Here is a 26637-nt window from a genome sequence, read left to right on the forward strand (position 1 = left end):
GTTTTGGGGTTAGGGTAAGGGGTTATGGAAAATAGGATTTTGAATGGGACTGAATTGTGTGTGTCCACAGGGTTAGTTATACAAGGTGTGTGTGTGTGTGTGTCAGGCATCCTTGTATTGCAGTATAGTGAGATATAGTAAAGGTATTTGTTTGTGTATGATTGTCATTTTGTGATGTCATGGAGATTCCACTGTAGGGGAAATTAACATGCATGGACAACAGTGGACAGTCTCTCCTCTCCTCATATACTCTCTGTTGTTATTTATACCATAAGTACCCATTGGAGTGCAACAAGCACAGTTGCCATGGGTTCCCACATAACCAGCCGCCTCAGATCAAAGCAGGGGTTCCGAGTTCCGGTACTCTGACTTCTTAACAGGAAAATGATGGTGGGAGAAGAGTGAAAGAGAGAAGAACATCAATAACCTCTCGCTGCCCAGGATAATGAGAACGGAAGACAGCTAGCTACAAAGCCTACAATTACTGTGTGATTGACCTCAATAAATAAAGAGGATATTATCCTTTATCTGCCTGTTTTTGCCTCTCAGGGAGGGAGGGAGGGAGGGAGGCGAGGGGAGAGAGTGATAGAGAGCAAAGGAGATGGTTAAAGTGAAACAGACTGAAGGAGAGAGAGGAGGTTAGAGGTAAAATGAGAAAGGGGGAGAGGGAGAGGGAGGGAAAGCAAGGGGAGCAAAGGAGAGATAAAGAGTAATAGAAAAACAAGGAGAGCAACAAAGAAAAGAGAGAGCAAGGTAAACAGTGAGAAAAAAGATACCAAAGAGAGAGAGAGACTGTTTGTCTTCGCCATTGTTCTGTCAGGTTGGTTATTAAAGCCTGCTGCTCCACAGTACCAGCTTTTATTAGGTATCTGATGGCTAAATTATAGCCTCTCTCTCCCTCTCTCTCGCACTCTCCCGCCTCCTCACGCCTATATCACTGGTATATCCCTCGAAGAGTAGATCAGAAGGAAAAATCACCACTAATAAGGGGTTGAGGACAGAGACTAACTCAGTGTATGAGACCGATAAATAACTCATGTTATATAAAAAACCACCCCCGTTCCAGTCTGCATCTGTCTGTCAGGCAGTTACTGCCTGCTGCCGTGCTTCTTCTCCCTGACAGTTTGACAGTATTTAGAGATCAAGTGTGGCTCCGCTGACAAAGTGTGAGTGTCAAAACAGCCCTGTGTTAACAGCAGAGAGAGGAATGAAGAGGAGAGAGTGGTGGAAAGGAGAGACTCAGAAAGTGGTGTATTTAGTCTAACTGGCTGCTGTGCAGGTGTGTCACTAAAATTAGTATAAACTTTGGTAATGTTGAATTTTGGTTGCTAGCTCTCCTTGGGACCGTTAAGTCGCTGTGTATGTCCTCGTGTCTCATCTCCTCCTTTCATTGAAAATTACTGGTCACCGGTAGTTAGGTCACTGATTATCTCAGTTACATGTGAGATGTAACTGCTAATCCTAGGTTTGTGTCCTGTCCAGAAACACATCCTACCCCCTAGATCTGATCATGTGAAAAGATTGGATAGGTGTGAGCTATATGGCAAAATCTACACCCAGCCTATCAGGGATAAGATGAAACTAGTACCATACCTATCCAAATCTTTCAGATCTACATTAAGTACTGCGGGGATGGGGCTAAGGGTTGTTTCACGATGGGGCCTTGACCTCTTTGTCGATCTGTTTCTACTCTATGATAGTGCTCAGGAATGATGGGGCTTTTGACTTTGCAATCGATGGAGCTCTCTACTGGCTAGTGTTGTTTACATGGTGTCAGGTTCTGCCCTGATACAAACAGAAGTAACAAAAGTAAACAAATTAAAAAACAGTACAGCTGTGGAGTCCAAACATTACATTGGACATGTTAGGCTTGACTGAATGCTGACTCTGTTGGAACCCACTTCAGTGTTTTTATAAAAATAAAATGGCTGACATTGTGGCTGTGTGGTTACTCTGGGTCATTGTAACTGTTTTAGGCTACCTGTGTACTAATTGAGAGCTGTTGGCCTTGGCAATGAGGAGAAGTGTGAGGATCACTAATGAAAGGTTGAAATGAGAGGTGAGATTCCGTGAGATGTTTTACCGTCTTTAGATCCAAACCCTGAATTAAACGTCTAACTTGACATAGAAACGAAACAGTATCTGACGACAATGACACAACACTTCTGAAACAAAGTCTCCTTGAAGAGTAGTCATCACTTTCTGCTGTTTAAATGGGTTCTTGTAGAAGCGAGACTTGGCTCTTTCACACTGGGAATCTGTTCTCTCCTTGTCTGCAATGATTGGATAAGACTTCACAGGATTTCACCTGGTCAGTTCATTCAGATCAGAGCAATGAAGCAGAGGAAAGAAGAGCAGGTGGAAATGAAAACATGGACAAAAAGTGGTCATGAATAAGGCCTATGTGGAGGGCATACGGTGGCTGTGGAGAATACGTTTTAGAAAAGAGAGAGAGGGTTGGAATACAATTCTTTATTGGTATAGGTGAAGGAAGACTTTCCAGAAAAAACTCTCGGGGATCTTTTTGTGAGGAAGATTGACCCAGCGGTGGACAACGCCCATCTTTACTGCCTGCTTGCCAGCTCTAGCCGAACCCAGCGACATGTGCCAGTTAGCATATTGTACAATGCCTTTACAACTAAGAGAAATAAAACAAAACTTTTCTAATCAAAACATATTTACAGTAGCCTAGCATACTTAGCATGAAGCAAACACACTCTATTAGGCACCCACAAAATGCCTCATAAGTTCATTTATAAGGCCTTATGATACATTAGTGCATTGTAACACTAATTGAAGTGTGTATCAGAATACACGTGACATTTTGGATGGTCTTCTTTATTTTGTCATGTATTTTTAATTTTTGTTGATGGACCCGACAGTAAAGACATGTCATTTAACGGTAATAAATGTATCACCTTTTACCTTCGGTATGAACACGACCAGTCATGATGTCTTCATCTTATTGTCAAGCAAATCACTTGAAAACGTAGGCTACCTGCGCATGTTGGTCCCAACTCCACAATAAATCCTGCATCCAAACAGTGCACTGTGCAATGGCAACATTAATCAATGGAAATACCTTTTTGTCAGCAAGGTAGGAAGAAAAGTTGAGACACCTGAAAAGTTGTTGAAATATGGGACTGTCAAGTGCAGCCAAATGGGGGGGAAAATAGTTTAAACCATGACACAGAGTTGGGGCTGTTGGTTTCTTTTGGAATATGCTTTTCTTTTTTGATTTACCACTGTAGCAGTACAAATTGAATTTAAAAATCTACACTCTTAGAAAAAAAGGGTTCTTAAAGGGTTCTTCGACTGTCCCCACAGGAGAACCCTTCTCGGTTCTATGTAGAACCCTTTTTGGTTCAAGGTGTAACCCTTTTGGGTTCCATATAGAACCCTCTTTGACAGCCGAAGAACCCTTAAAGGTTCTAGATAGCACTTTTCTTTCTAAGAGTGTAGGAGAATGGTTCAATTACCTTCTGGTGTGTATTCTAAATGGTTATCTGGATATTGGAAAGTAACCATTGCTTCAGTTAGTAGCTACATAAAGCCGGGTGAAATGGCTGCATCATTTTGAATAAGAAGCTGGGTGAAATGGAGAGGAGAGAACAGAAATGGCCTCAGTAGTCTAAAGTAACCAGAGGGCTAATCCAGCCAGAGGTCAGACAATGATGCTCTCAGTCTGAGTCAGACAAGCTATTCTGGGCTTCCCACTCTTCTGTAACGGGCTCTGGGATTGGATGCTCCACTCTGTGTTGTGCGTGGTTATTGGCTAAACACGTTATTCTTGGGCAACTTGTTCACTATGGCCCTTGAGCAAGGCACTTAACTTTAATTGGCTCCAGGGGCGCTGTACTACTATGGCTGACCCTGTAAAACAACACAGTTCACAGCTACTAAGTGATAATAATGATATATACAGCATGCAGTACATATATTTGTTTTATTGTTCGTTAGTGCTGTACTGTAACATATGGTGTTGTGTTTCCAAGTCTTTCAGAGAGGTGGCCTGGTTGAGGATAGTACTGTTAAATACTATGTTTCTAGGGCACTTGGGGTCAGATCCTACTCTAACACTCAGGGAACAGTCAGGGAACGCTCTGGGAACTCTCTGAACTCTCGGGGAACACTCAGGGAAACATTTGTCCTATTTTATGCTTCATCACACCCCCAATATAGCACTTCAGTTGATGAGTTACTATACATAATACAGACCCTCCACACGCGTGCGCTCGCTCTCGTGCACAGAGATTAGGCTAAGAGGGGCACCTTACCCCTTCACCTTTGAACCCCATTATGTCCTCTGAAGGCCCCAGTGCTCTGGTTTCAATGTTTTCCGATACACACAGGTGACAGCTGGTCTGGGGAGGCGTCTTCTGTTACAGAGAGAGAAAATATTTGTCTAATCACCAGCTACTGTACAAGGTTAATAGGTTAAATATATGAGAGGCTAATTCTGTGAGGCTAAGATGCAATTGAAAGATTGAATCAAAAGATTAACCAAAAGATCCTCATTGCCAGTAGTGGGGAACTCTCCAATGAACTCTCTGAACAATTTAAATATCTTTATCTAATCACCTGTATGTGGTGGGGTGTATTTGGATGGCTTACTGATATTGTGAAAATAAAAACACTCATATCATATGTCTTTGACAAAATAACTGAGTGCCATACTGCACGAAGCAGGTCACGTCTTAATTCAATAGTAACCATCTGTCCTATCTGAATTCATTCCCATGTAGTCATGTTTAAACAATCACCACCTCTCCATTTGGAATTCACAGACACGCATTTAAATTGAAATGTCTCGGCAAGAAACCTTGTGGGAGGTCCATGTCATTTCTTTTAAAGTGGAGGCTTTCCCTCTGCATATCAGATTATATATTCATCCAAAGTAAAAACCAGTCTCCTCTCTCCTCGGGCGCACCTCCGGCAGTGTACCCATGTTGATCTGCGCTCTGCTCTCTCCACGGAGCAAAACAAACCCAAACATTACATTGTGCAAGAGGAGGATGGCAAGAAAGAGAAAATGAAAAACGGCCGCCGTTTTCTAAATGTGCACAGTCTGTTGTGTAAGTGGGGGATGTTAAGAACACAAGCAGCAAGACAGCGAGAGAAAAGGCTCTAGGGGGTTATGGGTCTCTCTCTTTACACTTGGCTGAGTTTCACAAGGCTCCACTCAGTCCCAGCCCCGGAGTGTGCAACTGGCTGTATTGCTCGGCTCTCTCTCTCTCTCTCTGGCTCACCAGCCATTTTGGGTTTTCCCGCCTCAAAGCCCACCCCCCCTCTCTCTGTTTCCCCTTCGCTAGGGAGAGAGAGAGGGAGAAATGAGAGGGGAGGGGTAGGGCGATGTTATCTCGTTTTTCCATGACCCGCTCCAAGTTTCCATCCTCTCAGAGGGCTTTGTTGAGTTCTTTAAGTGTTGAAACCTCTTTTTTAGACATTACTTCATGGTTTGTATTTGAGAGAAAAGCATTGCTTTTCCTCCTTTGTGGTAACATCACACTTTTTACATTATGTGTTGAGGTAGAGCTTGTCTTTTTAAACAATACAAGAACCCTTATTTGTTTAGAGACATGAATAATAATGCTTAACTTTAGATGAAACAAGCTTTTTCGCGATGCTTTTATCACAGTCGTTAGTTCACTGTGTACCAATAGTAATGTGGTGTCATTTTTGAACCAACACTCTGACCTCTGGGTCCTCCATAGCTGCCAGAGGCTACAGGACAGTTACATTATCTTTACTCAGAAACGGTGGCCCTCCATGGGACAAGGTTTATTGTTGCTCCCCTCTCCTCATTACCGGCTGCATCTCCTGTTTCAAACAAGTTATGGGGCTGAACACACACACACACAGAACAAATTGGCTGTAGGCTGTACCGTCTGTCTGTAGTTATTATACAGTATTGGATACTGTAAGAACTAATCATTGTTTAATCGCGAAGCAGAGTTGGCTTTTGGCCAGATTTACTAAGCTCTTCCACCTGTTGTTGGTTACCTGAGGGAACACGGCATAAAAGCTAGAACATAAGGTCAGTATTCAGAGAAGGATTGAAAATAGCCAGCCCATATGTTCAGTCGTAGAGCCTCATCATAGAGAATATGAAGTCTATTCATTATTTGATCAATTCTGCGTTCTAAATGTGATCTGTTTCTCTCTGCATCTCCTGTCCAAATGCAGCGGCAACACATTTACATTTTAACAGAGGACCTCATTGCCGAGGGCACCTGTTGCATCTGCCTAGGCTGTTGGATAGGACCATGGGACACATTTCCAGGGCCCACCCTGTTGCACATAGCAGACAAAAGCTGACTCTGCAGGCTAGGACCTTACTGTGACCCCTAGAAGCTATTCCTGCTGTGAGCTAAGGGCCTTGAGCAGCGGTGTGTCAGTGGTGCTGACTCAGTGGTGCTGGCTCAGTGGTGCTGGCTCAGTGGTGCTGGCTCAGTGGTGCTGACTCAGTGGTGCTGGCTCAAGGGTGTTTAATGCACTAATATCTTCATGGAGGGGTTAGGATGAAAGGTGTGTGTGTGTGTGTGTGTGTGTGTGTGATCAGAAATGTGCTGATAGTACTCCAGCCTTGCCCCCAAGCCCCCCCAGACAGCTGCTTCTCTGAGCTGTATATACAGCACCAGTCAAAAGTCTGGACACAGCTACTCATTTCAGGGTTTTTCTTTATTTTTACTATTTTCTACATTGTAGAATAATAGTGAAGACATCAAAACTATTAAATAACACCTTGTCACAACACAACTGATTGGCTCAAACAAATTAAAAAAGAAAAGATATTCCACAAGTTAACTTTTAACAAGGCCTACCTGTTAATTGACATGCATTCCAGGTGACGACCTCATGAAGCTGGTTGAGAGAATGCCAAGAGTGCGCAAAGCTGTCATCAAGGCAAAGGGTGGCTACTTTGAAGAATATCAATTATAAAATATATTTAGATTTGTTTTACACTTTTTTGGTTACAACATGATTCCATATGTGTTATTTCATTGTTTTGATGTCTTCACTGTTATTCTACAATGTAGAAAATAGTAAAAACAAAGAAAACCCTGGAATGAGTAGGTGTGTCCAAACATTTGACTGATTCTGTACGTTTTACAGCACGAGCCCTAGTCACATTGCAGTGTGGGTTATTAGACAGGATAACATAACACGTATCCAAAGTCAAGGGCTAATGCACTTCTGTATAGTGGAATGGGTTAAAACATACCTGGGGGAAAATAGTTCATTTCCCTTATGACCCCCAGTCATGCATTTTTAATGGTTATTGACAAGGATTTTTAACACGTTTGTGTGTGTTGAGAGAGGGGGGTAAGGTGCGTGCCTGCCTACATGTTTTTATTCATGTGTGTGTGTGTGTGTGTGTGTGTGTGTGTGTGTGTGTGTGTGTGTGTGTGTGTGTGTGTGTGTTGTGTGTGTGTGTGTGTGTGTGTGTGTGTGTGTTGAGAGTGGGGGGCAAGGTGCGTGCCTGCCTGCATGTTTTTATTCGTGTGTGTGTGTGTTTCTCCCTAGAAGATGAGCCTGTACCACGTCTCACTTGTCAAGTAATAAGATTCATCTAGGTGTTTGACACTTGATGAGATCATGGATATGGATTCATACTTCCTCCCCTAACTATGTTGAGAGTTCATGTACTGCTATGGTGTCCTTCAAACCAGGGATGAGTCTCAAATGGCACCCTATTCTCTATATATTGCACTAGGTTTGACCAGGGCCATAGGGCTCTGGTCTAAAGTAGTGCACTATATAAGGAATAGGGTGCGATTTTGGACACAGCAAGTAGATGTATTTACCTGCTGTTTGGAAATTTGCACACTCAATCACTGTGTTTACCTGTGGATAGACCATTCACCCACTTCTAGACTATTCCCTACTGCTAGTGTAATGAATGAGCCAATGCAGTCCACAATCCCCACGTCAACAATGCGTCAATTTCATCGCTATTGTATGTGACCAGATTCGTGTTCAATAGGGCACGCTGTAGCAAAACATTTTCAACAGAGGACAAAAATGTGTTCAAAATGGCAGCTATGCTGGTTATTCAATGTGTCTCAATCCATTTATTTATAACACATTTGGTCTTATGGTTACATATGGACCTTTTCTCTTCAGAACAATGAGGGAACCACTCATTCTCACTGTGAACTTGACACACTTTCAGTGTTTACTTAATTCATACTGTATACACCGTTGAGCCTATTAACTATTGTTCAGTTTCTGGATAGGGTACAGACAGTTTATTGAGGCAGATCAAATCAAATGTATTTATATAGCCCTTCTTACATCAGTTGATATATTAAAGTGCTGTACAGAAACCCAGCCTAAAACCCCAAACAGCAAGCAATGCAGGTGTAGAAGCACAGTGGCTAGGAAAAATTCCCTAGAAAGGCCAAAACCTAGGAAGAAACCTAGAGAGGAACCAGGCCATGAGGTGTGGCCAGTCCTCTTCTGGCTGTGCCAGTTGGAGATTATAACAAAACATGGCCAAGATGTTCAAATGTTCATTAATGACAAGCATGGCCGCAGGCAGATTAGCCAGGTGAAGCAGCAGCACAACCAGGTGGACTGGGGACAACAAGGAGTCATCATAGCAGGTAGTCCTGAGGCATGGTCCTAGGGCTCAGGTCCTCCGAGAGAGAGAAAGAGAGAATTAGAGAGAGCATACTTAAATTCACACTGGACACCGGATAAGACAGGAGAAATACTCCAGATATAACAGACTGACCCTAGCCCCCCGACACATAAACTACTGCAGCATAAATAATGGAGGCTGAGACAGGAGGGGTCAGGAGACACTGTGGCCCCGTCCGATGATACCCCCGGACAGGGCCAAACAGGCAGGCTATAACCCCACCCACTTTGCTAAAGCACAGCCCCCACACCACGAGAGGGATATCTTCCACCAGCAACTTACCATCCTGAGACAAGGCCGAGTATAGCCCACAAAGAACTCCGCAACGGCACAACCCAAGGGGGGGCGCCAACCCAGACAGGAAGACCACGTCAGTGACTCAACCTACTCAAGTGACGCACCCCTCCTAGGGACGGCATGGAAGAGCACCAGTAAGCCAGTGACTCAGCCCCTGTAATAGGGTTAGAGGCAGAGAATCCCAGTGGAGAGAGGGGAACTGGCCAGGCAGTTAAATATTGTTCTGTTTCTGTATAGGGTACAGACAGTTTATTGAGCCAGTTAACTAGTGTTCCGTTTCTGTATAGGGTACAGACAGTTTATTGAGCCAGTTAACTAGTGTTCCGTTTCTGTATAGGGTACAGACAGTTTATTGAGCCAGTTAACTAGTGTTCCGTTTCTGTATAGGGTACAGACAGTTTATTGAGCCAGTTAACTAGTGTTCCGTTTCTGTATAGGGTACAGACAGTTTATTGAGCCAGTTAACTAGTGTTCCGTTTCTGTATAGGGTACAGACAGTTTATTGAGCCAGTTAACTAGTGTTCCGTTTCTGTATAGGGTACAGACAGTTTATTGAGCCAGTTAACTAGTGTTCCGTTTCTGTATAGGGTACAGACAGTTTATTGAGCCAGTTAACTAGTGTTCCGTTTCTGTATAGGGTACAGACAGTTTATTGAGCCAGTTAACTAGTGTTCCGTTTCTGTATAGGGTACAGACAGTTTATTGAGCCAGTTAACTAGTGTTCCGTTTCTGTATAGGGTACAGACAGTTTATTGAGCCAGTTAACTAGTGTTCCGTTTCTGTATAGGGTACAGACAGTTTATTGAGCCAGTTAACTAGTGTTCCGTTTCTGTATAGGGTACAGACAGTTTATTGAGCCAGTTAACTAGTGTTCCGTTTCTGTATAGGGTGCAGACAGTTTATTGAGCCAGTTAACTAGTGTTCCGTTTCTGTATAGGGTGCAGACAGTTTATTGAGCCAGTTAACTAGTGTTCCGTTTCTGTATAGGGTGCAGACAGTTTATTGAGCCAGTTAACTAGTGTTCCGTTTCTGTATAGGGTACAGACAGTTTATTGAGCCAGTTAACTAGTGTTCCGTTTCTGTATAGGGTACAGACAGTTTATTGAGCCAGTTAACTAGTGTTCCGTTTCTGTATAGGGTGCAGACAGTTTATTGAGCCAGTTAACTAGTGTTCCGTTTCTGTATAGGGTACAGACAGTTTATTGAGCCAGTTAACTAGTGTTCCGTTTCTGTATAGGGTACAGACAGTTTATTGAGCCAGTTAACTAGTGTTCCGTTTCTGTATAGGGTACAGACAGTTTATTGAGCCAGTTAACTAGTGTTCCGTTTCTGTATAGGGTACAGACAGTTTATTGAGCCAGTTAACTAGTGTTCCGTTTCTGTATAGGGTACAGACAGTTTATTGAGCCAGTTAACTAGTGTTCCGTTTCTGTATAGGGTACAGACAGTTTATTGAGCCAGTTAACTAGTGTTCCGTTTCTGTATAGGGTACAGACAGTTTATTGAGCCAGTTAACTAGTGTTCCGTTTCTGTATAGGGTACAGACAGTTTATTGAGCCAGTTAACTAGTGTTCCGTTTCTGTATAGGGTACAGACAGTTTATTGAGCCAGTTAACTAGTGTTCCGTTTCTGTATAGGGTACAGACAGTTTATTGAGCCAGTTAACTAGTGTTCCGTTTCTGTATGGGGTACAGACAGTTTATTGAGCCAGTTAACTAGTGTTCCGTTTCTGTATGGGGTACAGACAGTTTATTGAGCCAGTTAACTAGTGTTCCGTTTCTGTATAGGGTACAGGTAGTTTATTTGTATCTCATTAACACAATGAAAATAAAGCCTGATGATAGAATGGAGTCTTGCTGTTACTAATTTCTCCCTCTACTATCCCTGCATACATGATCTGCTATCTCACCCCTGTCCTTGTTACTCACCCACTGACAACCATGAATATATCCTCTACTCTAATGCACAGTTAATGGGGAGTCAAAACACATATACTCAGGGTAAACATTACTATTTTATAGAACGCTGAATTTATTAGCCTGCATGGCGAGATATGTTTTGCATAAAGTGATAGTCAGCAGTACTGTTACTGCCTGACTCAACTGCTCTGTTAATGTGTCGTCATGTGGTATCTACTGCAAGGTGATTGGCGAATCGAAGTAAGTCAAGATTATTTATGCAGTGAGGCGGAACATTCACAGCTTTGCAGATGGAAATGTAACATAGAGCTAACTTGATTCTTTATTCTATTTGACATGTATTTCTATTGGATCGTTCTGCACCTTCAGGGTCTTATTTATTATGGCACACTGAAGCAAACTGTTTTGCAACAGAAAAACAAAAACGTTTCTTACTGAACAGTTCAGTATTTCCCTCCCTGTTTCAGTCCATTGTCTTTTGTTTGGTACCAATGATCCTGAAAACAGCAGTTCAGAGATATCAATGTGATTGGATAAGTAAAACCATTTGATCATCGGATTCGATGAGTTACAGGAAGTAAATGAATTTGAATGATTTTGATTGGTGCTTTCATTGTTTCCTCAGGATAAAGGAATGGGTGGAGAAGATGCAACAGGAGCTGGTCACACTGACGGACACAGCCAGCGGAGTGCAGAACCTCATACAGGTGGGACACACAGGAACACCTTGTAAACATAGGAACACAGACGTGCACAAACGTGCATATACCACACCACCACACTCCTCTCAAACGCACAGGAAGCTTGCAACCCCATAGTCACACATCCACAACTCTGGATTTCAACAATCAATATACGCATGCGCACACACATATACGCGCACACACACACACACACACACATGCGCACACATACTCCTGACCTCTCCTGTTTGATGTGTGTCACATCCAATACAATGATGGTTGTCACAACAGATCTGGACTTTACAAAGTGCCATCTCATTAGTGATATGTGGGACATCTGCTTACAGTATTCTGCGGGGGGAATGTCCACACTCAAGGACTATCAGTGTCAACTCCAAACACCACATCCCTATCCACTTCCCTAACAAGCTTACATGATATGGACAGTTAGGAGGAGCTGTTACTCTGGCTGCATTCCAAATGGCACCCTATTCCCTATGCAGGGGGCTCTGGTCATAAGTAGTGCACTATATGGGGTATAGGGTGCCTTTTGGGACACATCCCTTGTGTTGATTGCTATAACCCTATGACAACTCTCCTCCTCTTGCCGAGCCAGGCCTGATATGGAGCCTCTGTAATTATGTCTCGTTTAAATGTCACATGCACAAGTACAGTGAAAATGTCTTTCTTGCAAACCTATAGCCCAACAATGCAATAATCAATAACAATGTATAACCAGAAAACAAAAAAAATATGAAATGTGAAATGTGAAATATGAAATGCACAATAATCATCACAGTAATTGTCAATGTATTTCAGATTCCTTTTGGATGACATTTTTCAGACACACACACACAATGCATGACGTCCCAGGGACAACACACAGGCATGATTTCCCTTGAGCAACACAGTATTCTCAGGAAAATACCCATAACAGACACCATATCAGGGCTGCCTCTTGCCCTGCTTGTCATCACAGACATTTAGAAGAAAAAGAAAAGCAGACATCTTTACCATGACGGTGTTATACCACGTTTGGAGCTAATTTCCTGTCGCAGGCATCATTTGATGCTCATGGGGTGAGGGAAAATAGCTAGACTTTATGACCTAATCTTGACCCTATAGCATATATATAGATAGAGAGTGGGATAATATCAATGGTCGACTGTACATTCCTTTGTCCTGTTGCAGTAGAATAAATGTAGGTTTCCTTCATTGAGACCTCTGGCAGCATGGCTGCTTTGTTTACTACACAGGGGAGGGGATTGTGTTTGCTTGTAAGCAGAAAGAGCATGTGGAGAATAACCATCAGTAGCATTACTCATGGACAAGCAGAAACACATAGCACAGCCCCACAGAGGTTAGCTAAGTAAACACACACATTCACACACTACAAGCCTGTGGTTTTAATGTCGGACCTAGAAAGCCCCTCCGGCTGCTATATAATTGGCTGTTTGGCATTTGTTTTTTTATTGTTTAATTCCTCTTGCTGAAACATATTCCATATTCAGTAAATGGTGTTTGCCGTTGTGCTCCAATGTGGCATAATGTTGCTTGATTTACACTGGCATTGTACACACAGTGGTGACATCATGATTTGACACAGTTGACACATCTGACACATTTACATACATTTGGATTATTGTGTTCATTGTCCCTGCAAATAAACGTAATCAAGTACATTTTTTGTGACTATCCTCATAGGTACAATTCTAAGATACACAATGTCAATATTTTATCAAAGTATCACTCTCTCCTGATTGGTCCAGTGTCACCTTTGACCCTCTATCTCCTGATTGGTGCAGATCTTCCAGAGCCACAGGAAGTACTTCAGTGTGGGGTCCAACGATGCCAGCCAGCTGGTGGCTAATGCAGCGGGGAACATCGAGAATCTCCTGGCCAACCGTTCTCGTGCTCTCAAGGTGAGTACCAGTTCATAGCAGTTCACACACACACACACACACACACACACGCAGAAAAAGTTTTTCACACACACACACACGCAGACAAAGTTTCTCACACACACACACACACACACACACACACACACACACACACACACACACACACACACACACACACACACACACACACACACACACACACACACACACACACACAAAGTTACTCACACACACACACACACACACACACACACACACACACACACACACACACAGATGCAGACAAAGTCACACACACACGCACCTTAATACCAAGAAAGAAGGGTATGAAACTCATCTCCTGGAGGGCTGCAGTATCTGCAGGTTTTTGTTTCTCACTCGCACTTGATTTATCGCATCATTGCACAGATTGGCTTCATTTCACAGATTGGATAAATTGGTCCCTTTCAAAATGAAAGACTGACCAACAGTAGTAGCCCATAATTGAGTACATTCTCAGTATGTTTCAACTGGATTAAATGTGTGTGGAAATCCTTATGGCTCTGAGACTTCAATAGACCGTGTTAGAAAAGGCAAATTGATGATATCGGAAATGATGACCAAGAATGTGAGCTATTTGTTGTTGAATTAGGTTAGTGATAGGCTTAGGGCGAAAGGGGGGCAAATCCCATTTGTGGTTAACAAATATCATACTGCCATCTTTTCCTTTATGACTAGACAATGTCAGACTCAAAGTTCTCCGCGCTGTGTCCTGATGCCCTCTGTATAATACCTATCCCATCCACATAACTTTCTCCTACCACCACCTGAGTAAAGTCAATTAAAGTCCCCAGGCATTGTTTGTCTCGATCAATCAGGATCGATCTGACTTGGGCCAGAATTCAATTAAGTCTGTGGGTTGCCGTGGTAGCAGGTGTTAATTACCCTGTCAGTCATAAGCCCCTTTGTTTTTCTCACATCACAATAATTGCAGTCAGGTTTTAACGAGATAGTTGTTTTCTTTGTTTGGCATTGTGATAAAAATACAATGCTGACACACACTGTTAGACACACACACACACTGCTGATAGATTAGGTAATGGGGTAAATAGATGTAGATAGATAGAGATGTAATGCAACATTTGTTCTGAGCTCTGATAAACACCATCTGTCAGGTTTCACCTGCACGCGTCACAGAGGGTGTTCAGTTCTGAATGTTTAACTCTTCACTGGATGTGTGGATGGAGGGAGGGAAGGAGAGAGAAGGGGAGAGTGATGTGTGGAAGAAGAAGAGAGGAATGGAGAAAGAGAGGGATGGAGGGTGGGATAGATGGTTGGAGGGGGATGGAGGGAGAGAAAGAGAGAGAAGGGGGAGAGTGATGTGTGGAAGAAGAAGAGAGGAATGGAGAAAGAGAGGGATGGAGGGTGGGATAGATGGTTGGAGGGGGATGGAGGGAGAGAAAGAGAGGAATAGAGAAAGAGAGGGATGTAGGGTGGGATAGATGGTTGGAGGGGGATGGAGGGAGAGCAGGAGAGAGAAGGGGGAGAGTGATGTGTGGAAGAAGAAGAGAGGAATGGAGAAAGAGAGGGATGGAGGGTGGGATAGATGGTTGGAGGGGGATGGAGGGAGGGAAGGAGAGAGAAGGGGGAGAGTGATGTGTGGAAGAAGAAGAGAGGAATGGAGAAAGAGAGGGATGGAGGGTGGGATAGATGGTTGGAGGGGGATGGAGGGAGGGAAGGAGAGAGAAGGGGGAGAGTGATGTGTGGAAGAAGAAGAGAGGAATGGAGAAAGAGAGGGATGGAGGGTGGGATAGATGGTTGGAGGGGGATGGAGGGAGAGAAAGAGAGGAATAGAGAAAGAGGGATGTAGGGTGGGATAGATGGTTGGAGGGGGATGGAGGGAGAGAAAGAGAGGAATAGAGAAAGAGAGGGATGGAGGATGGGATAGATGGTTGGAGGGGGGGATGGAGGGAGAGAAAGAGAGGAATAGAGAAAGAGAGGGATGGAGGGTGGGATAGATGGTTGGAGGGGGGATGGAGGGAGAGAAAGAGAGGAATAGAGAAAGAGAGGGATGGAGGATGGGATAGATGGTTGGAGGGGGGGATGGAGGGAGAGAAAGAGAGGAATAGAGAAAGAGAGGGATGGAGGGTGGGATAGATGGTTGGAGGGGGATGGAGGGAGAGAAAGAGAGGAATAGAGAAAGAGAGGGATGGAGGGTGGGATAGATGGTTGGAGGGGGATGGAGGGAGAGAAAGAGAGGAATAGAGAAAGAGAGGGATGGAGGATGGGATAGATGGTTGGAGGGGGGATGGAGGGAGAGAAAGAGAGGAATAGAGAAAGAGGGATGGAGGATGGGATAGATGGTTGGAGGGGGATGGAGGGAGAGAAAGAGAGGAATAGAGAAAGAGAGGGATGTAGGATGGGATAGATGGTTGGAGGGGGATGGAGGGAGAGAAAGAGAGGAATAGAGAAAGAGGGATGGAGGATGGGATAGATGGTTGGAGGGGGATGGAGGGAGAGAAAGAGAGGAATAGAGAAAGAGAGGGATGGAGGATGGGATAGAGGGTTGGAGGGGGATGGAGGGAGAGAAAGAGAGGAATAGAGAAAGAGAGGGATGTAGGGTGGGATAGATGGTTGGAGGGGGGATGGAGGGAGAGAAAGAGAGGAATAGAGAAAGAGGGATGGAGGATGGGAGAGATGGTTGGAGGGGGGATGGAGGGAGAGAAAGAGAGGAATAGAGAAAGAGGGATGGAGGATGGGAGAGATGGTTGGAGGGGGGATGGAGGGAGAGAAAGAGAGGAATAGAGAAAGAGAGGGATGGAGGATGGGAGAGATGGTTGGAGGGGGGATGGAGGGAGAGAAAGAGAGGAATAGAGAAAGAGAGGGATGGAGGATGGGAGAGATGGTTGGAGAGGGGGATGGAGGGAGAGAAAGAGAGGAATAGAGAAAGAGAGGGATGGAGGATGGGAGAGATGGTTGGAGGGGGATGGAGGGAGATAAAGAGAGGAATAGAGAAAGAGAGGGATGGAGGATGGGAGAGATGGTTGGAGGGGGGATGGAGGGAGAGAAAGAGAGGAATAGAGAAAGAGAGGGATGGAGGATGGGAGAGATGGTTGGAGGGGGGATGGAGGGAGAGAAAGAGAGGAATGGAGAAAGAGAGGGATGGAGAAAGAGAGGGATGTAGGGTGGGATAGATGGTTGGAGGGGGGATGGAGGGAGAGAGAGAGGAATAGAGAAAGAGAGGGATGGAGGATGGGAGAGATGGTTGGAGGGGGGATGGAGGGAGAGAAAGAGAGGAATAGAGAAAGAGAGGGATGGAGGATGGGAGAGATGGTTGGAGGGGGATGGAGGGAGAGAAAGAGAGGAATAGAGAAAGAGAGGGATGGAGAAAGAGAGGGATGTAGGGTGGGATAGATGGTTGGAGGGGGATGGAGGGAGAGAAAGAGAGGAATAGAGAAAGAGAGGGATGGAGGATGGGAGAGATGGTTGGAGAGGGGGATGCAGGGAGAGAAAGAGAGGGATGGAGGATGGGAGAGATGGTTGGAGGGGGGATGGAGGGAGAGAAAGAGAGGAATAGAGAAAGAGAGGGATGGAGGATGGGAGAGATGGTTGGAGGGGGGATGGAGGGAGAGAAAGAGAGGAATAGAGAAAGAGAGGGATGGAGGGTGGGATAGATGGTTGGAGGGGGGATGGAGGGAGAGAAAGAGAGGAATAGAGAAAGAGAGGGATGGAGGATGGGAGAGATGGTTGGAGGGGGATGGAGGGAGAGAAAGAGAGGAATGGAGAAAGAGAGGGATGGAGGATGGGAGAGATGGTTGGAGAGGGGGATGGAGGGAGAGAAAGAGAGGAATGGAGAAAGAGAGGGATGGAGAAAGAGAGGGATGTAGGATGGTAGAGATGGTTGGAGGGGGATGGAGGGAGAGAAAGAGAGGAATGGAGAAAGAGAGGGATGGAGGATGGGAGAGATGGTTGGAGAGGGGGATGGAGGGAGAGAAAAGGGGGGGGTGGCTGAAGGTACTTTGACTAGAAGACATTATTAATAAACACATGCAGCTGATTTTATTTTTTTAACCTCTATTTAAGCAAGAGAGTCGGTTAAGAACAAATTCTTATTTATAATGATGTTCCTGGCAAGTGGCAAGGGGCAGGTTGGGCGATGAACAACGGCCAGTGGAGTGTTAGCATGGAGGCTTAATGAGCAGACTGACCTGCCAGTGGCCCTCAGGGTAATGAGGCGCAACTGAATCATCTTATAGTGATTGACAGAGAGATAGACCTGACTGTAGATAGTTATAGAGACCTGACTGTAGATAGATATAGAGACCTGACTGTAGATAGATATAGAGACCTGACTGTAGATAGATAGAGAGACCTGACTGTAGATAGATAGAGAGACCTGACTGTAGATAGATATAGAGACCTGACTGTAGATAGATATAGAGACCTGACTGTAGATAGATAGAGAGACCTGACTGTAGATAGATATAGAGATCTGACTGTAGATAGATAGAGAGACCTGACTGTAGATAGAGAGACCTGACTGTAGATAGATAGAGAGACCTGACTGTAGATAGATAGAGAGACCTGACTGTAGATAGATATAGAGACCTGACTGTAGATAGATAGAGAGACCTGACTGTAGATAGATATAGAGACCTGACTGTAGATAGATATAGAGACCTGACTGTAGATAGATATAGAGACCTGACTGTAGATAGATAGAGAGACCTGACTGTAGATAGATATAGAGACCTGACTGTAGATAGATAGAGAGACCTGACTGTAGATAGATAGAGAGACCTGACTGTAGATAGATAGAGAGACCTGACTGTAGATAGATAGAGAGACCTGACTGTAGATAGATAGAGAGACCTGACTGTAGATAGAGAGAGAGACCTGACTGTAGATAGATAGAGAGACCTGACTGTAGATAGATAGAGAGACCTGACTGAAGATCGATATGTAGACCTGACTGTTTTAGAGATATACACTGTAGACTTGCCAATAGTTAGACTACATTAAGGGGGATTTAGGATGCCTGGTCCACAGTGTGAGCTGACCGTGGGAGAAAGAGAGGGCGTTGAGCGTGTGTGATAATTACTCACAGAAAGAGAGGGATGACCGAGTGTGTTTGTGTGTACATGCATGTGTTCCAGACCATTCTATCATCCATTAGGCCCCTTAGTGAGACAACAACACCAGGCCCTATTACACTATTCAACCAGGACCACTCTCCTCTCACAACACCAGGCTCCTATTACACTATTCAACCAGGACCACTCTCCTCTCACAACACCAGGCCCTATTACACTATTCAACCAGGACCACTCTCCTCTCACAACACCAGGCTCCTATTACACTATTCAACCAGGACCACTCTCCTCTCACAACACCAGGCTCCTATTACACTATTCAACCAGGACCACTCTCCTCTCACAACACCAGGCCCTATTACACTATTCAACCAGGACCTCTCTCCTCTCACAACACCAGGCTCCTATTACACTATTCAACCAGGACCACTCTCCTCTCACAACACCAGGCCCTATTACACTATTCAACCAGGACCTCTCTCCTCTCACAACACCAGCTCCTATTACACTATTCAACCAGGACCTCTCTCCTCTCACAACACCAGGCTCCTATTACACTATTCAACCAGGACCACTCTCCTCTCACAACACCAGGCTCCTATTACACTATTCAACCAGGACCACTCTCCTCTCACAACACCAGGCCCTATTACACTATTCAACCAGGACCACTCTCCTCTCACAACACCAGGCTCCTATTACACTATTCAACCAGGACCACTCTCCTCTCACAACACCAGCTCCTATTACACTATTCAACTAGGACCACTCTCCTCTCACAACACCAGGCTGCTATTACACTATTCAACCAGGACCTCTCTCCTCTCACAACACCAGCTCCTATTACACTATTCAACCAGGACCACTCTCCTCTCACACCAGGCTCCTATTACACTATTCAACCAGGACCATCTCCTCTCACAACACCAGCTCCTATTACACTATTCAACCAGGACCACTCTCCTCTCACAACACCAGGCTCCTATTACACTATTCAACCAGGACCACTCTCCTCTCACAACACCAGGCCCTATTACACTATTCAACCAGGACCTCTCTCCTCTCACAACACCAGGCTCCTATTACACTATTCAACCAGGACCACTCTCCTCTCACAACACCAGCTCCTATTACACTATTCAACCAGGACCACTCTCCTCTCACAACACCAGCTCCTATTACACTATTCAACCAGGACCACTCTCCTCTCACAACACCAGGCTCCTATTACACTATTCAACCAGGACCTCTCTCCTCTCACAACACCAGGCTCCTATTACACTATTCAACCAGAGGACCACTCTCCTCTCACAACACCAGGCTCCTATTACACTATTCAACCAGGACCACTCTCCTCTCACAACACCAGCTCCTATTACACTATTCAACCAGGACCACTCTCCTCTCACAACACCAGCCCTATTACACTATTCAACCAGGACCACTCTCCTCTCAACACCAGGCTCCTATTACACTATTCAACCAGGACCATCTCCTCTCACAACACCAGCTCCTATTACACTATTCAACCAGGACCACTCTCCTCTCACAACACCAGGCTCCTATTACACTATTCAACCAGGACCACTCTCCTCTCACAACACCAGGCCCTATTACACTATTCAACCAGGACCTCTCTCCTCTCACAACACCAGGCTCCTATTACACTATTCAACCAGGACCACTCTCCTCTCACAACACCAGCTCCTATTACACTATTCAACCAGGACCACTCTCCTCTCACAACACCAGGCTCCTATTACACTATTCAACCAGGACCACTCTCCTCTCACAACACCAGGCTCCTATTACACTATTCAACCAGGACCACTCTCCTCTCACAACACCAGGCTCCTATTACACTATTCAACCAGGACCACTCTCCTCTCACAACACCAGGCCCTATTACACTATTCAACCAGGACCACTCTCCTCTCACAACACCAGGCTCCTATTACACTATTCAACCAGGACCACTCTCCTCTCACAACACCAGCTCCTATTACACTATTCAACCAGGACCACTCTCCTCTCACAACACCAGGCTCCTATTACACTATTCAACCAGGACCACTCTCCTCTCACAACACCAGGCCCTATTACACTATTCAACCAGGACCACTCTCCTCTCACAACACCAGGCCCTATTACACTATTCAACCAGGACCTCTCTCCTCTCACAACACCAGGCCCTATTACACTATTCAACCAGGACCACTCTCCTCTCACAACACCAGCTCCTATTACACTATTCAACCAGGACCACTCTCCTCTCACAACACCAGCTCCTATTACACTATTCAACCAGGACCACTCTCCTCTCACAACACCAGGCTCCCATTACACTATTCAACCAGGACCACTCTCCTCTCACAACACCAGGCCCTATTACACTATTCAACCAGGACCACTCTCCTCTCACAACACCAGGCCCTATTACACTATTCAACCAGGACCACTCTCCTCTCACAACACCAGGCTCCTATTACACTATTCAACCAGGACCACTCTCCTCTCACACCACCAGCTCCTATTACACTATTCAACCAGGACCACTCTCCTCTCACAACACCAGGCTCCTATTACACTATTCAACCAGGACCACTCTTCTCTCACAACACCAGGCTCCTATTACACTATTCAACCTGGACCACTCTCCTCTCACAACACCAGCTCCTATTACACTATTCAACCAGGACCACTCTCCTCTCACAACACCAGGCTCCTATTACACTATTCAACCAGGAACACTCTCCTCTCACAACACCAGGCCCTATTACACTATTCAACCAGGACCACTCTCCTCTCACAACACCAGGCTCCTATTACACTATTCAACCAGGACCACTCTCCTCTCACAACACCAGGCCCTATTACACTATTCAACCAGGACCACTCTCAACCAGGACCCTCTCACAACACCTTCTCCTATTACACTATTCAACCAGGACCACTCTCCTCTCACAACACCAGCTCCTATTACACTATTCAACCAGGACCACTCTCCTCTCACAACACCAGGCTGCTATTACACTATTCAACCAGGACCACTCTCCTCTCACAACACCAGGCTCCTATTACACTATTCAACCAGGACCACTCTCCTCTCACAACACCAGGCTCCTATTACACTATTCAACCAGGACCACTCTCCTTCACAACACCAGGCCCTATTACACTATTCAACCAGGACCCCCTCTCCTCTCACAACACCAGGCCCTATTACACTATTCAACCAGGACCACTCTCCTCTCACAACACCAGGCTCCTATTACACTATTCAACCAGGACCACTCTCCTCTCACAACACCAGGCCCTATTACACTATTCAACCAGGACCACTCTCTTCTCACAACACCAGGCTCCTATTACACTATTCAACCAGGACCACTCTCCTCTCACAACACCAGGCCCTATTACACTATTCAACCAGGACCACTCTCCTCTCACAACACCTTCTCCTATTACACTATTCAACCAGGACCACTCTCCTCTCACAACACCTTCTCCTATTACACTATTCAACCAGGACCACTCTCCTCTCACAACACCAGGCCCTATTACACTATTCAACCAGGACCACTCTCCTCTCACAACACCAGGCCCTATTACACTATTCAACCAGGACCACTCTCCTCTCACAACACCAGCTCCTATTACACTATTCAACCAGGACCACTCTCCTCTCACAACACCAGGCTCCTATTACACTATTCAACCAGGACCACTCTCCTCTCACAACACCAGGCTCCTATTACACTATTCAACCAGGACCACTCTCCTCTCACAACACCAGGCTCCTATTACACTATTCAACCAGGACCACTCTCCTCTCACAACACCAGCTCCTATTACACTATTCAACCAGGACCACTCTCCTCTCACAACACCAGCTCCTATTACACTATTCAACCAGGACCACTCTCCTCTCACAACACCAGGCCCTATTACACTATTCAACCAGGACCACTCTCCTCTCACAACACCAGGCTCCTATTACACTATTCAACCAGGACCACTCTCCTCTCACAACACCAGGCTCCTATTACACTATTCAACCAGGACCACTCTCCTCTCACAACACCAGGCCCTATTACACTATTCAACCAGGACCACTCTCCTCTCACAACACCAGGCTCCTATTACACTATTCAACCAGGACCTCTCTCCTCTCACAACACCAGGCTCCTATTACACTATTCAACCAGGACCACTCTCCTCTCACAACACCAGGCTCCTATTACACTATTCAACCAGGACCACTCTCCTCTCACAACACCAGGCCCTATTACACTATTCAACCAGGACCACTCTCCTCTCACAACACCAGGCTCCTATTACACTATTCAACCAGGACCACTCTCCTCTCACAACACCAGGCCCTATTACACTATTCAACCAGGACCACTCTCCTCTCACAACACCAGGCCCTATTACACTATTCAACCAGGACCACTCTCCTCTCACAACACCAGGCTCCTATTACACTATTCAACCAGGACCACTCTCCTCTCACAACACCAGGCTCCTATTACACTATTCAACCAGGACCACTCTCCTCTCACAACACCAGGCTCCTATTACACTATTCAACCAGGACCACTCTCCTCTCACAACACCAGCTCCTATTACACTATTCAACCAGGACCACTCTCCTCTCACAACACCAGCTCCTATTACACTATTCAACCAGGACCACTCTCCTCTCACAACACCAGGCTCCTATTACACTATTCAACCAGGACCACTCTCCTCTCACAACACCAGGCTCCTATTACACTATTCAACCAGGACCACTCTCCTCTCACAACACCAGCTCCTATTACACTATTCAACCAGGACCACTCTCCTCTCACAACACCAGCTCCTATTACACTATTCAACCAGGACCTCTCTCCTCTCACAACACCAGCTCCTATTACACTATTCAACCAGGACCACTCTCCTCTCACAACACCAGCTCCTATTACACTATTCAACCAGGACCACTCTCCTCTCACAACACCAGGCTCCTATTACACTATTCAACCAGGACCACTCTCCTCTCACAACACCAGGCTCCTATTACACTATTCAACCAGGACCACTCTCCTCTCACAACACCTTCTCCTATTACACTATTCAACCAGGACCACTCTCCTCTCACAACACCAGGCCCTATTACACTATTCAACCAGGACCACTCTCCTCTCACAACACCAGGCCCTATTACACTATTCAACCAGGACCACTCTCCTCTCACAACACCAGGCTCCTATTACACTATTCAACCAGGACCTCTCTCCTCTCACAACACCAGCTCCTATTACACTATTCAACCAGGACCACTCTCTTCTCACAACACCAGGCTCCTATTACACTATTCAACCAAGACCACTCTCCTCTCACAACACCAGGCCCTATTACACTATTCAACCAGGACCACTCTCCTCTCACAACACCTTCTCCTATTACACTATTCAACCAGGACCACTCTCCTCTCACAACACCTTCTCCTATTACACTATTCAACCAGGACCACTCTCCTCTCACAACACCAGGCCCTATTACACTATTCAACCAGGACCACTCTCTTCTCACAACACCAGGCTCCTATTACACTATTCAACCAGGACCACTCTCCTCTCACAACACCTTCTCCTATTACACTATTCAACCAGGACCACTCTCCTCTCACAACACCAGGCCCTATTACACTATTCAACCAGGACCACTCTCCTCTCACAACACCAGGCCCTATTACACTATTCAACCAGGACCACTCTCCTCTCACAACACCAGACTCCTATTACACTATTCAACCAGGACCACTCTCCTCTCACAACACCAGCTCCTATTACACTATTCAACCAGGACCACTCTCCTCTCACAACACCAGCTCCTATTACACTATTCAACCAGGACCACTCTCCTCTCACAACACCAGGCTCCTATTACACTATTCAACCAGGACCACTCTCCTCTCACAACACCAGGCTCCTATTACACTATTCAACCAGGACCACTCTCCTCTCACAACACCAGGCTCCTATTACACTATTCAACCAGGACCACTCTCCTCTCACAACACCAGGCCCTATTACACTATTCAACCAGGACCACTCTCCTCTCACAACACCAGGCCCTATTACACTATTCAACCAGGACCACTCTCCTCTCACAACACCAGGCTCCTATTACACTATTCAACCAGGACCACTCTCCTCTCACAACACCAGGCTCCTATTACACTATTCAACCAGGGCCACTCTCCTCTCACAACACCAGGCTCCTATTACACTATTCAACCAGGACCACTCTCCTCTCACAACACCAGGCTCCTATTACACTATTCAACCAGGACCACTCTCCTCTCACAACACCAGGCCCTATTACACTATTCAACCAGGACCACTCTCCTCTCACAACACCAGGCCCTATTACACTATTCAACCAGGACCACTCTCCTCTCACAACACCAGGCCCTATTACACTATTCAACCAGGACCACTCTCCTCTCACAACACCAGGCCCTATTACACTATTCAACCAGGACCACTCTCCTCTCACAACACCAGGCCCTATTACACTATTCAACCAGGACCACTCTCCTCTCACAACACCAGGCTCCTATTTGGGCCCATTCAACAGCTCTCTCTCTCTAGCTCTCTCACTATAACAGTCTCTCTCCCTTCTCTACCTTCAAATACTCCAATATGAACACGCTAGCTCTCTCAAGCTTCAATTCAAGAGCAGAAAGACTAGTAACAAAGACTTCCAGCAACACAATGGCCTGCTACACACTATACCACAGAACATAGGAAAGAAAACAGGATGTCCGTGTTACTTGTCAAGAAGAAACGGAAAGTAAATTCATTTCAGCTGTTATTCTGTATCATCTAATACATTTAGGTTTGTTTCTTTTGAGAGGTCATGTTTTGCAATGCTGCCATGGCAACAATGCTAGCTAGTCATATTAGATGTGATAGTGTGCAATGTGGCAAGGTACAACTGAATTAATTTAAAACAATGTCCTCTGATAACCACATTTCCGGAAAAATGTAGATTCTATTCTTACTTATTCAGAAAGGTGCAACCTTTGAGTGTTCAGATAAAAATGCATCATGTAGAAAATACATTGTACTCTGCCATGTAGAATCATAAATATTGTCATCTCTACTCATTATATTTCTATCGGCAACTTTCTCGAAGGAAGATCCCACTGAATTATCCTCTTAGTCCGATATGCACAGTAGTACATTTCTTCTCTGTCACACTAGGCTGCAGGTAGCCTAACAGTTAGAGCGTATTGGGACAGTAACCGCGAGGTTGCTTGTTCACATCCCTGAGCCAGCAAGGGAAAAATCTGCTGTTCTGCCCTTGAGCAAGGACTGCTCCACGGGCACTGATGACGTTGATTAAGGCAGCCCCCACACCTGTTTCAAAGGGCTTGGGTTAAATGTGGAAGGCACATTTCAGTTGATTGCATTCAGTTGTGCAACTGACTAGGTGCCCAAAAGATCAACCTGTTCTGTACATCTTTGCACCCCGATGTATTCTGTTCCTTTCCCAGATGTCTGAGAAACTGATAGAGGCATTTCCCTTTTGTTACTATGGTAGCCGTCTCTGGTGGCTAGGCGCGAGGGGCGAATGTGATTGTCGAGCCGGCACAATTCAATTCAAATGTTGGCTGCTGTCATTAACTTAATAAGCAGCCATTTTGGGTTAGGAGCAGGTTGATGTGATGCCTGTCTGTTCTTTCAGTCTGATTCAGTGGCAACTCTTGATGCTCAAATCAAATAACTTTTTATTTGTCACATACACATGGTTAGCAGATGTTAATGCGCGTGTAGCAAAATGCTTGTGCTTCTAGTTCCGACAATGCAGTAATAACCAATGAGTAATCTTACCTAACAATTTCACAACAGCTACTTTATACACCCAAGTGTAAAGGGATGAAGAATATGTACATAAAGATATATGAATGAGTGATGGTACAGAACGGCATAGGCAAGATGTAGTAGATGGTATTGAGTGCAGTATACACATATGAGATGAGTAATGTAGGGTATGTAAACATTATATTAAGTGGCATTGTTTAAAGTGGCTAGTGATACATTTTTTACATCTATTTTT

General features: G+C 45.2%; 1 protein-coding gene and 1 long non-coding RNA gene across 3 annotated transcripts in view; one reads left to right on the top strand and one right to left on the bottom strand.

Moving 5' to 3' along the window:
• The window catches only part of LOC127916918 (voltage-dependent calcium channel subunit alpha-2/delta-1-like), a 62481-nt gene that overhangs the window by 16906 nt on the left and 18938 nt on the right, over nucleotides 1–26637 (top strand). The window contains exons 2-3 of the mRNA XM_052500227.1: nucleotides 11489–11570; nucleotides 13352–13468. Of these exons, the coding sequence (XP_052356187.1) occupies nucleotides 11489–11570; nucleotides 13352–13468 (199 nt within the window). The remainder of the gene's footprint in view (nucleotides 1–11488; nucleotides 11571–13351; nucleotides 13469–26637) is intronic.
• On the bottom strand, nucleotides 17619–18797 carry LOC127916922 (uncharacterized). 2 transcript variants are annotated; one of them, XR_008096564.1, is made up of 4 exons: nucleotides 18326–18377; nucleotides 18182–18277; nucleotides 17966–18061; nucleotides 17619–17897 (listed from the first exon to the last, which is right to left on the bottom strand). It is a non-coding gene; the product is annotated as an uncharacterized LOC127916922 (long non-coding RNA). The 2 variants fall into 2 exon arrangements; XR_008096563.1 differs by having other exon boundaries at nucleotides 18182–18797.

Source organism: Oncorhynchus keta, unplaced genomic scaffold (genome assembly GCF_023373465.1).
Source record: "Oncorhynchus keta strain PuntledgeMale-10-30-2019 unplaced genomic scaffold, Oket_V2 Un_contig_1006_pilon_pilon, whole genome shotgun sequence".
In the NCBI taxonomy this organism is placed as follows: Eukaryota; Metazoa; Chordata; class Actinopteri; order Salmoniformes; family Salmonidae; genus Oncorhynchus; species Oncorhynchus keta.